This window comes from Mus musculus, chromosome 1 (genome assembly GCF_000001635.26).
Source record: "Mus musculus strain C57BL/6J chromosome 1, GRCm38.p6 C57BL/6J".
NCBI lineage: Eukaryota > Metazoa > Chordata > Mammalia > Rodentia > Muridae > Mus > Mus musculus.
In genome coordinates this window covers 118,533,391-118,545,847 of record NC_000067.6, presented here as the reverse complement: position 1 = coordinate 118,545,847, position 12,457 = coordinate 118,533,391, and the positions used below count along the sequence as shown (strand labels likewise).

General features: G+C 43.0%; 1 protein-coding gene across 50 annotated transcripts in view; it reads right to left on the bottom strand.

Annotated features, from left to right (window-relative positions):
• The window catches only part of Clasp1 (CLIP associating protein 1), a 220,405-nt gene that overhangs the window by 63,615 nt on the left and 144,333 nt on the right, over positions 1-12,457 (bottom strand). For 21 of the 50 annotated variants that reach the window (NM_001359328.1, NM_001359331.1, NM_001359329.1 and 18 more), the window contains 5 exons: positions 9,651-9,713; positions 6,479-6,582; positions 4,150-4,173; positions 2,502-2,746; positions 392-455 (listed from right to left, as the gene is read on the bottom strand). In NM_001359328.1, the coding sequence (NP_001346257.1) occupies positions 392-455; positions 2,502-2,746; positions 4,150-4,173; positions 6,479-6,582; positions 9,651-9,713 (500 nt within the window). The remainder of the gene's footprint in view (positions 1-391; positions 456-2,501; positions 2,747-4,149; positions 4,174-6,478; positions 6,583-9,650; positions 9,714-12,457) is intronic. The other 29 variants (NM_001293300.1, NM_001359337.1, NM_001359336.1 and 26 more) reach the window with 3 other exon arrangements.

The following is a 12,457-nucleotide window of genomic DNA, read 5'->3' as shown; positions in this document are numbered from 1 at the left end:
CTATATTTAACATATATAAATATAAATACATAAAGCATATAAATGTATAAAGTATATAAATAAATTCTACCTGAGATACCAAAGTACCCATATATATTTTCCCACTACTGTAACATTTTTTAAATATACTATATTATATTCTAAAACCTAGCACACTGGCTAAAGGAGATAGACATAAATTCCTGCTAATGGAATAAAAGACTCCATCTGATTCCGTTCATGACATTCCTTATTTGAGGCACACTTAATTTGAAACTAATGGTCATGTAAGTTCCCAAGAATTACACTTTGGAAGATGTTAATGAAGACTGTTGGGAAATTCTTTCTCAGTTCTGGGGTGTATTACAGTTTGCACAGGCATGCACACAGAATATACTTAAGGCCTGGTTACCTTGCTGTGAGGGTCGGCAAACATTCGGGTGAAAATCTCACACAGTCTCTTCAATTCTACTCGACTAGTGGAGAAAAAAACGGAAATAAGTGAGTTTAATATGTAATGTTACCAATGCAATAGATTAAAAACCCTTTACCTAATCTTTAGTTATGTAATTAAAAAAAAAACTGTCTCAAATGAATTATCTTTCCTAATTGGTGATGAAATTGAGGCTCTCAGAGGCATTGTCTCAGTCTCATTTTAGTGTGAGGAAACACACTTGGTTGCCATCTACTCCATGCTACCATGGACAGGTATGAACCAAGTTCCCTTACTTCAGTCCAAGTCAATTTTCTACTGGCTAGGTTATTTGTGTATGTGTGTGTATGTGTGTGTCCACTATGGGTGTGTGTAAGGGTCACAGGACAAACTGTGGAGGTAAGTTCTCTCCTATAACAGGCCCAAGGACTGAACTAGGTTGCCAGGCTGGGCAGTGAGTACCAGTATCCACTGTGCATCTCAGTGGACCACATACTTACACTCTTCTCTAAGTACAGTGGCGTCCTTGTACCTTTTCATTCAGCTGGGAACTGAGGATAAGCACTATGCTAACGCTAGAACCACGAAAATCCTCAGTGCACACTGGTGCCCCTGCCTTCTCTCATCCCCCTTTCACATCAAGGTTGGAAAGAACTGTTCTCTTTCTGGTCACACCAGAACAATCCACTTCTCCAGGCACCTGAGATCCAGATGCCTCAATGATCCTTCGGTAATCTAAAGGTCATCAGGGCTAGCAGGTTCTTAAGGGCCATTGCTGGGTGGGGTGGGGGATGGGGGAAGTCGGGAGAGGGGACCTAGTAAAAACCATGAAAGCAGAAAGTGGATCAGTCAACAAGACTTCAAGAACAGCCATGACAAATCACACTCATGTTGTGTGGGATGCATCACTAGGGTACCTGTGTACTTGAAGAATATGACAGAAGCTCTCATATCATCTTCATGGACAGAATGGGTTAATGGGAGCAAGGGTGAATATGGTTGACAGAGGCAGCCTGGATATTGAGTTGGGGTTACAGCTAGACATGTAGCAGTGTTCATGAACCACATTCTTCATCCATGGCCACAAATCAGCTTATTCAGGCTCACAATTTATTCATCAAAACAAACAAAAACCAAGCAAGCAATCAAGCAAACAAACAAAAAAACCCACCAACCCTGCTTTTCTTTGAAGTAATGCTCAAAGGGTGTGATACAGTGTGTTTTATAGGTTCTGTACTCTTGACTCACACCCGCATAACAGATTGGTCTTAAGACCAAGGACATGGAAACAGGCTTAATTAATGAACAGATTTATCTTCCACTCTCCATCCTTTTTCTTTTCTTTTATTTGGGGGAGGGGTAGAGATAGGCTCTCACTCCATAGTCTAGACTGGCCCAAAACTTACTATGTAGGTCCAGGATTGCTTTGAACTAACAGGGATCCTCCTGCTTCAGATGCCCAAGTGCTGAGATTACAGGCATATACTACCATACTTAGCTATTTCTCTGTTATTTCAAAAAAAGGTACAAAATAGCATGGCAATAGCAACAGAGATATGAGGAAATTTGGTATAAATGCATCCCTTTATTTAATCTGTGCAATGCTTGGCTATTTAAATATTTTATAAAATACCAAAGAGAGGTACCAGAAATAATCATTACAAAGCTAGCGTGCTGCTGCTTTGGGAAATGCTCTATCTCACTGAGGACTTGCTCGGTATGCCTGAATTGTACGCATGAATGTATACATGAGCTTACAGACTTGTACTTGCTGCAGTTTATCCTGGAGCCTTGGGGAGAAGTGCGCCTACAGGTACAATTGTTTTCTGAACCTGACTCCCCAGGGAGCATCATCTAAAGGATGCTCCTGTCAGATGTGCACCTGTCAGGAACCAAATGTCCAAGCAACCTAACAGATGACCATGGATTTGCTAGATGTTTTCAGACATCTGGGTGGCAGGTACTATGTCTCCTCATGGGTGACATGGGTGACTCAGTGACTAGAACTTTGCAAGGACTCTATCTATAATGGCAGAGGCACCTCAAAGCCTATGACGAGTCTAACAGGGACTGAGATGTGTGTCCTCACCTCAGTGTTCTTTGGCTCTTCAGTAAGTTCTGCAGGCCCAGGAGCCCCTCTTTCCGTTCTGACCAGTTGGAACTGGCACAATGGTTGAGAACCTCTGCTACATCTTCAGTCTGCCGCAGATAATGGGGAATGCCACCATTCCTGGAGCCATATGAGCGCTCAGAGCACACGCTGGAGGCATCACTGTTGGCATCATCATCAGAGTACATTCCATAGGGCTCGTATCTCCTTCTCACAGGCTTCTTCTAAAATGTCCCACGAGGAGCAGGGGAAGGAAGAAGTGGGAAGGTGAACCGGTCATGACTCATCCGTTAAAAACTACAGTGCAGAGTTAAATATAAAAAGAAACATACACACACACACACACACACATTTTCTGTGCTTACAAATTAGGGAATTAAAAACAGAAGTGTCAAGGTAGGTGACATAAGTGACATGCTGCACATTTTTGTGAAGAAGGATTTGTTGTCTTGTAGAAAGTGTGTATGTATGGGGGTGGTGGAAAGGGGATTTTTCAGCCCAATGGATTTTGGTGCCAATCCTAGTATTACTGCTGAACAACTGTGTCAGTTTCTGCCTTGGTGACTCCTCTCAAGGAAGGTAACCAGTACACCTGCCTCAGCAGACTAGTGTAAGGGTTTAATGAAACTCTGAAGGACAAAGCAACAATTCACTGCAGCTGTGCTCACATGTGCAGCCCTTAAGCATGGTCTGTGGGTGTGCTTGCTTGAACAATCATGCTTGCTTAAGAAGTCTGCAGTTGAAATGTTTGTTAGTAGTGGAGATATTCTATGCAAAAGGGCCGCAGACTGTATGAGCCATTTTAGTTAACAGCATCATTTGGTTTTTAACATCAATAGGTTTCTTTTTTTTTTTTTTTTTTTTTTTTGGACAGGGTTTCTCTTTATAGCCCTGGCTGTCCTGGAACTCACTTTGTAGACCAGGCTGGCCTCAAACTCAGAAATCCAACTGCCTCTGCCTCCCGAGTGCTGGGATTAAAGGCGTGTGCCACCACGCCTGGCAATAGGTTTCTTTTAAAGTAGACTACAATAGCCCCCTTCATTCTCCTCTCACACTCTGAATACAAGACAGTGTGTTAAACCCATACCTAGTATGGTAAGGTTGGCACATATGTTTCCTAAATGCAGTTACTGGCTCAAGCCACACAAATAGTTTTAATTTTCAAACTATTCAAATTATTTTGAATCCCAGCTTGCTCAGGAAAGTACTGCCTTCTGTCCCAGCAAAAGTTCTTCCCAGCATCCCCTTGCACCTTTAAAAATAGTTTTGATTTAGATGATAACCTATATATGATTTACACTCACATATGAGCCAGATTTCCTAAAATAAGAAAAGGTTGGTCGACAGATCTGTTCATTAAGTTATGATTACAAAATAGACACAAATTGAGTTAATAAAACACAGGAAGGACAGGGAGCAGAGTGACATAAAAACAGAGCACCTTCCCAGAAGGATGAGAGGGGCCGGGACTCCATCACACGGCAGCAAATCAGAATGCTTACCAGAAACACTGAGACCAGAGTCTCTAACTACAACTACATTTTGTGCTGCGTTCAACTAAATTCTAAAAGAAATAGACTTGCAACAGAAAAAAAAAAGTTGTAAACAAAAGTTAAAGCACGGGTACCTTGCTCCTGGCGTCTCCTAACAGCTGTAGGCAGGAAAATATTGAAGGATGGGGAAAAAGCATAGAGAATTATGTCAGAAGCATATGTGGGGATTGTTCTGGCAACAAAAGTGTATAGCAACATCTCTTAGCAAACCAAAAACACAGGTCAGCAAGCGGTTTGGAGTAGATCGTAGCACGCTGCGGTCTGAATGGCATGTCCTAGTCCTTCAGGCTCTGTCCCAGGCTCTCTGGTTCACGGCAGAAGTCTCGCTGAGATTTCCCATACCCGTTGTTTGTCCCTATGAGATCTGCCTACCCCAAGGGCTTCCATTCTGTAGGCAATGATTGTCTAAAATTCTGGCAATTTCCTCTTCAAAAGCAGGTCACTCAGAGAGACCAGACACAGTGGACAAAGGAGCAAGGGCAAGGACAGGATGGGAGCTGGGGTCCAGAGAAGAACTCAAGTGAATCAGAAAGATTTGATTCTCTAGAGCGCCACTCTGCCTTGAAGAACTTTGCACATGGTCCCTTATGTGGGCTTTAAATAACTATAACTACATATGTGTGTGTGTGTGTGTGTGTGTGTGTGTGTGTGTGTGTGTGTGTGTGTGTACTCTAATTAGAAGTCCCTTTTAGCTGAGGGTTCAGCTCCACTGTTTCCTAGCCCCCTGACCACCACTTGCTAGGGCCTCTGAATAACTAAAAGGCACATTCAGGATGCTTTGACTTGAAAAAAAAAGCCTGATTCTGTCTCAGCTCTTGATTCAGGTTAAATCCATGGTTAGAACAGTACTACATACTTTGGTACCTGCCAGAAAAAAGTCCTTCTGCGCATAAGGCTGATGAGTAGGCTGGCCAGGCTGGCTGCTGAGCAGAGAGTCTGAGAGTGGCTAACGGCTTCCTCTCAGATGCACACTAAGGAAAGAACCTGACTGCGAGGAACAGACAAAGCTGAGATGCAAAGTGACAAGAGCAGGCAGCCAAGGGCAGTAAAGCACCGATCAGGTGGCACAGGCTAAATTCAAAACTTCAGACTGAAAAGGAGGGTAGTGTTGTTATGTTTGCTTGTTTCCTAACAAGAGAATACATCTTAGAGCAGCAGTGGGTAGGGCACCAAAGAGAACATTTTGAAGAGCATGTATTTCTAATGCACTCTTTCTACCAGCCAGGAGGCAAGTTCAGCAGAAGCTGACCCAACAGGAATATTTGCTGTGCCACAGACTGAAGGAGCCATGTGCACTTGATGTTTTTTCCCCCAAATATTATAATTAATATGCAAAATCCGCCCCCCCCCCATGCTTTACAACTTTAGAGATTAAATCTTAACATTTAGGAAAATTTTCTGTGTGTGTGTGTGTGTGTGTGTGTGAGAGAGAGAGAGAGAGAGAAAGAGGGAGAGAGAGAGAGAGTCAAACTGGGGTGCCATTCCTCAGATGCTGTTGACCTTGCTGCCAGCCATTCCATCTCCCTGGCACTGGGATGCCTGGGGTGTACTACCACACATGGTGCTTTATATACACAGGTTCTGGGCTTTAACCCAGGTCCTTGTGCTTCCACGACAAGTGTTTTATTAGCTAGCTCTCCAGTCTCAGCTATTTTTCTCAAATACTAAGTTGATCCATTTTGGGGGGTGTGGGTGACTCTCCTAAGTCAGATTCATATAACAGAATAAATGTAAGTTTCCGGTCTCAAAGCCTGTGAAGCAACAGAGGCAACGGGGTGGAAACCAGGAAACAGTGTGGGAAAAGAAGCTATGATATACAGAAAACAAAAGCCATAGCTAGATGACATGTGGGGAGCCCAATGCCATCAAGATTTCCTGAATACCCAGAAGCATGGGTCAGGTTCCTGACGCCGCTGTTTCCTGGAAGGCCAATTTGACTATGTGTCGTAAAAAGTGTGAGAGGAAAAAATAACAATAAACTTTACATAGCTTTTCTTTTTCTCCTGTGAATACATATGTGCTTTGTGAGCACGGCCTTGGCTGTCCTAACCTTACTCACTTGAGACAGGGTTTCTCATGAGATCCTACAGAGTACTAGTATGGAGTCTAGCTGGCCAGCTGGCTCAGAGGACCCCGTTTCTGCTCTCTGGGAATACAGGCAGGTCACCCCTGAACCTGGCATCTGAACTCACGCTTGCCTGTGCTTTGGTGGTTGAGCCATCATCCCAGCCCTACTCACACACTTTGGAAGAAGAGTACAGAAGACAACTTAGTCACCTTACTTGAGGGCACTTTGATGTTAAGACAGAATATACAGATGAGTAACTGTATCACCTCTCGGCCTTTTGGCTAAGATCAAGTGCAGATGAGTAACTGTGATTCCATCCTCCCTGTGCCCCTTACCAGAGCGTCAGCCACTGCTGCTTCCAGGTCAGTGCTGGTACTCAAGACTCTCATGGCGTTCACAGAACCAGGGATTCGTCCTGACTGGCCCAGCCCAAACCGATCTATTCAGAAAACAAAAGCAGAACCTGTTAGTCTACTTACATTTTCTCAGTCCTCTGGAGGAGTCCTGCCTCCTCCCACTAAAGACAGAGACACCAACATTCCCTAGCCAGTTTGAACTGCACGGGACTTGCCTGCCAGTGGTAGGGACTAAGGTACTCACATTTAACACTAATGGGTCACAACTTGGGCTTTTCCTTCTCTGGATTTTGATTTTTTAAGTGAAGCCTGTTCTAGACATTATGTTCCCGACAGGGCTTGAGACAGATGATAGAACTTATTATAGAAGCAAACGGGGCCTTTGGTTGAATCTTTTAATCTATTTAGCTTTTCTTCTAGAGGAAAGTAAGTGCCCCTGATGCTTGTCCAACATAAGCAAGTTTCATGGTTTGGGAAACAAGATTTCATACAAACTGATGGAAAAAGTAAAACTCTGAGATAAATTATTACACTGACCTTAATTTTCCTTAGTGTTATTAAGAGTTAATGTTAGTGTTTAAATTTACTAAAATTACCTAATAAACACCACAAAAAGCTAGTGACTTCTTTTTAGAACATTATCAGTATAAATTTTACCTGAGTCCCTTTAAGGATTTTTGAATGATAAATTTTATATAGAAAAGGCAGAAAGAATCAAAAAACTTAAGATAAGTTTTTACAATTTAAGCAATTATTTTAAAGTTCTTATTTAAAACCGTGTGTGTGTGTTCATGCTTGTGTGTCTGTGTGAGTGTATGTCACACATGTGCTCAAAGGCCAGAAAAGGGTGCCAGATGCCCTGGAGCTGGAGTGAAAGGCTGCCTAATACAGGTGCTGGCAGCTCAGAATGGGTCAGCGGTAAGCGCTCCTAACCACGGAGCCGCCTCTCCAGCCCCCAAGGCTGTTCTTCATCAGGGTAAACCAAGACTTTCTTGTTAAGGTCCCACTAAGCCAGCTGACCAGCTTTACCAAAGCTCCAGCAGGAGAAAGACTGTGGAGCTATGCATTCCAGGAAGGACTTAGCGGCCACTGAGGAAAGGTTTACTTATCAAAATTCTAATACTTAATTAAATGTTAAGATAAAAACTATGTCCTTCCTGAGTTAATAAGGAAAAACAAATCTCTGCCTTCGCCACACTTCAGCATTTAGAATACGCTGGGATGTAGCATTTTACAGGAATTGGTCCTTCTTCTTAAATTACATGTTAATTTATTGATTATTTTGTGGGGAGGGGATATGGTACTCAGATGGGAGTCAGAGGACAACTTGCAGGAGCCAGTTCTCACTGTGTGGGTCTCAGATATAGAATTCAGGTTGTCAGGCGCCTTTACCTGCTAAGCAGGCCCTATGAATTGACTTACTTATGAAATGATACATTTAAGCTTTTGGACAGAAAACAAGACATCATCAATAAAACTGATGAACATTAAATAAAGTATTGTTTAACTATTTTAAATTATCAAATTCAAAACAATTTACCCCTCTACCACCACAGGCAGGGAACATAATTTAAACACTGCTAGTCAAAAGACTCATACACAGTAACAAATTTTTTAATAAAGAAAAACAATTGTATGTCATACTATCCCCTTTTTTAATGCACTTGCTGACGATTGTAAACGTCATCTTATTCCATCAAGTTTTGGAGGTGAGCTACTATTGCTATACGAATTACAGAGCCCATGACGGTCAACTCACACCTACATGAACCTCCCTGGTTAGAGTGTGAAGCAGGGGCAGAATTAGCATTATGTGCATGCTGCCTTGTGAGTGATTTTGGCTCACTTTTTTTTTTTCCATTAAAAAAGGGTAGATAGCAGGGAATTTATGAGTAACGAAATGAGTAATTCAGTAAAAGCCATTTAAAAGTTACCCAGCGTAAACATAAAGTCTTAAAAACAAACAAAAATTAAAAACACGAAACAAAAAGAACACAAGTAGATTTCATGCCAGCAATTCTTATTACAGGGTAATATTGAATCTTTTCAGACAGAAAATTAAAACTTATAATAATAAAGCAAGTAGTCAGTGCTTCCCAGATGCACACAGCTTTGCCACACACAGCGACTGTCAGTCATCTGATAGAGTAGGGAATGTCAATGCCATCTACAGGGGACATGCTGGTTTCCACCTAAGCATGACAGGCTTTCTGTTTTCACCAGGCAAACCCCCTGTGCTCCAGACTCACTGTTCCAAGGGATGGGTGCAGAGGACTGTGCCCTCAGTCTGGTCCCCTAGTCCTTAGAGGACCACACTCAGTCAGAGCCTACATGGTGAAAACATGCAGCTGCCTTCATTTAGAACCAAAGGGCAAGAAACTCGCTTGATAAACAGGTAAGCCTTGGCACTATTAAGTGGGTTAGTAGAGCGTGCTGACTCTGTTGAGAAACTAGCCATTAGTGGCTGTTAGTGTATGAAAATGACGCCAATTAAGGTGGCATATGGATGCATCTTTAGACACTTACTCTCTGCACCTGTGGCCAGTGGGTTTGGTGTGTTAAATGAAGCTGAGACAGACAGTTTGGCGCTCACAGGCAATGGGACCAACCTCTGGCCTGTGTATGGCCTGGATCCTAATCCTGCTTTTCTATAAAGTTTTCAGGGCAATATATTTATTTTCATATGTGTGAAATTAAGTATGCTGTAATCTGAGGTGTATGGAACTGGTACCTGAATATAACTGGGGCCTGACACTAATACAATTAATTTAGCACCTGAATGTGTACTGGAGTGAGGACCTGTGGAGAGGAAAGACTGCTGGGTGATAGCAATCCCCCACTCCCGTGGGAGACTTAGTGACATCTATTCTGGGTTGTTCTCTTCTTGGGAGGAGGTGTGAGTAAAGAAGTACTTCCCTGATTTTTGTTTCGATGAAACGATGAACGCTAGAGAAACAATGCCAAGCAGGCGGTCAAGCATCAAGCTATGAACAGAACCATAAACATTCAACAACTAAAAAAAAGAACAACACAGGAGGGCAAACATGAGGCACACACATGCCAAGCGCTGGCTGACACGATGACAACGGAGGCGGACATGGGGTGGGAGGACAGATGGAGAGGCGGAGTCATGCAGTTAGCACTTGTTCACCTGACTGCCCAACAGATTCAGCAGTGGAGAGAGCACTAGTGGACCTGGAATGACGTCGAGAGGCTGCAGGTAAAAGGAACGGCAACACCCACAGGGTTAACACACAAGTACCAAGGAAATGCGGGGGCTGCTACCACCGAGGCTGCGTTTCTCATGAAGAAATGGGGCTGGGTATGAATGGACAGCACGATTGGCCCCATACTGCATGGTGGCCGCTGGCCTCACACAGCTCGTACACACACAGGCATGACAGAGGCACTCATTACAGTGCTTCATACTAGGACGCACTGACGGACTCGGACTCCAGGTTTAGATTCACACCACGAAGCTCCCATCAGCCATTATGGAAATAAGCCACATGAAGAACATCAGGAGTCAGAGCACCATCTGAACCCAGGGTGGACAGCGAGAGGATGGATTGTTAACTCAGCTCACGAGATGAGTCACTGGTATGTGATGCATATGCCACCATGCACCAAAAACAAAAGCAGAGAGGTTCATAATGTTATCTCAACAGAAATTCATGGGCTAACAAGGGGCTCAGCAACTGCATTCTGCCCAGGGGGAAGGCTTAGTGTCTACTGCACAAATACCCTAGTTATTACTGTACTTGTTTAACTGTGGGGAGTCCATGGCAGGGAGTGTAGAGGATTTCCTTGGAGACACAGCTTCAGGAGTGTGAGCACCATTTCAGAAACACAGGTGGCAGGCCTGATTTGCCCATAGCTAGCTGTGGCCCTTGTTAATATACCAAACCTGTTTCTCTTACCAGTACCTACCTCTTGTCTGACAGGGAGAATGTTAAAGGAGAATACACAGCAGTGCCAGCACACAGCAGTGCTGGTGACAGGATTAGCATTGGGGCAGCAGAGAAGGTCAAGAGGAACCCTGTATAATATTTTATAAACAACTATTTGTAATGTATGTATGAATTCATCAACCTGAGGAAATAGATGTTAAATTCTGTCCTTGTGAAGAGAGTAACTTTGAAAAATAATTAAAGTATAAGAAATTGGTCTGAAATACTGATGTCACAGGTCCGTATAATATTCAGCTACTTGTCTAGTGAGAAGAACGGGAGGCACCCGTTCCCTTGGTGCTGTATTATAGAATGTCCACATGTTTAACCAAATCACAGCAAGGCAAAACCCTTTACGGCCCTCTGTTATTCTGCACATATTAAAACTCACACATTTAGTCATAAAGCACCAAAGCCTCTAACTCCAATGTAATTGTGTTTCTAAGTTCCCATGTCACTTTATAAAATATATACCCCATGGCAGATGTGACATCAAAAACAAACATTACCTGTTAAGCAATACAAATGTTAGCAGCTTGAAATTAAAAAGGAGGGGGAGGGGATCTTCTTTTTGGAAGATTCACATACAAAACAGTGAGCTGATGTATCTAAAACAAGACTTACCACTTTCCTGGACGAGGAGGCTGGTTAACGTTTTGTTGTGACCAGAGTGAACTGCAAAGTTCTTATCTACCGCATGAGCACTGTATCTTGACAGCTTACACTGAACATGGTTTTAAGCAACACTTGTTCTGTTGGTAGGTTTCTTAAAATGTATTTCTGTGGTTTGGACACAATACTCTACAGTATGTCTGTTGTTTAATGACTCCTCCGTCGAATTCCCAAGTATTCACTCAGCAATGGACTCCATGGGGGACCCACTTGTGTCAAAGCCTGACTGCCAGTAGAACTCTATGGTCTGTAACTTCATTTAGCTCTCAGACTCTCAAGATGCTTCAATATAGTGCTACAAACTTAAAACCATAGATACAGCTGGTAACCTAGCCACACCTGTAAAGTATGAATATGCTTTCTGTCATTAGTCTTTAAAGAGCACTGCACAACCAGCATTTGCCTAACATTTACATTGTGTTTCATATTATAAATAATTCGGTGACAGTTTAAATGAATGGGTAGGAGGCGTGGGGAGCATAGACTGTGTGTAATACTCCAACGTTTTACAAAATGGACGTTAGCATCTGCAGGCAACCCTGGAACCAGTTCTCCACAGAGGCAGAGAGAGTTCTGAGTTCACTGAAATACAATTACCTTTCTTTCTTTCCTAATAAAGTCTGGCCATCTAAGTTTACTCAAAGGGTAACTGATGGAAGTGATTATGAAAACCATAAAGGAAGAGAAAGTGTTCAGGGATACATAGCAAGATCCCACGGGACAGCCACTTCCTGGGAAGCCTCTCTGAATCCCAGGACCTATCTTCAAGTCTGGAAACCAACACTTCAGGACAATCTTGTGCCCTCTGCTCTGCGTCTAAGTCAGGAAGAAACCTCACTAAGAAGCATTTAACATACTGCTGAGCAATGTGAGAGACATTCATCAGAACTGCTTTTGAACAAGACAGGTTGGGAGTCAAAACCATGCTTGGTTCTGCAGCTTAAATATATGACTGTAAGATCAGTCCTGGAGGCTGACATTAAGGGTGCTCGTTCCTCAGTGTGAGGAGGGACTGAGGGCACCTGTGCCAGCTGATGCTTCAAATGGGGCCTTTCTGTTACTCCTTGGGCACAAGCTTGTGGAACAGATTTAACCCAAGGAGGTTAAAAGGCACGATTTAAGAATTTAGCTCAAACAGTCTTTCCTACTGCCCTGACCACAGCAGAAGATAGCAGCTGATAAAGCCAGAATGCATTTGGAGTCACAGCTTCTGCCTTGGGCAACAGTAACTACACAAAGCAATATTCTGGGATGTCACCAAGACACTTGAGAGATCTGTTTACCCAAAGAGCAAACAATTGCTCAGGGTTTAATCCAGGTACAAAGAATTCAGCCC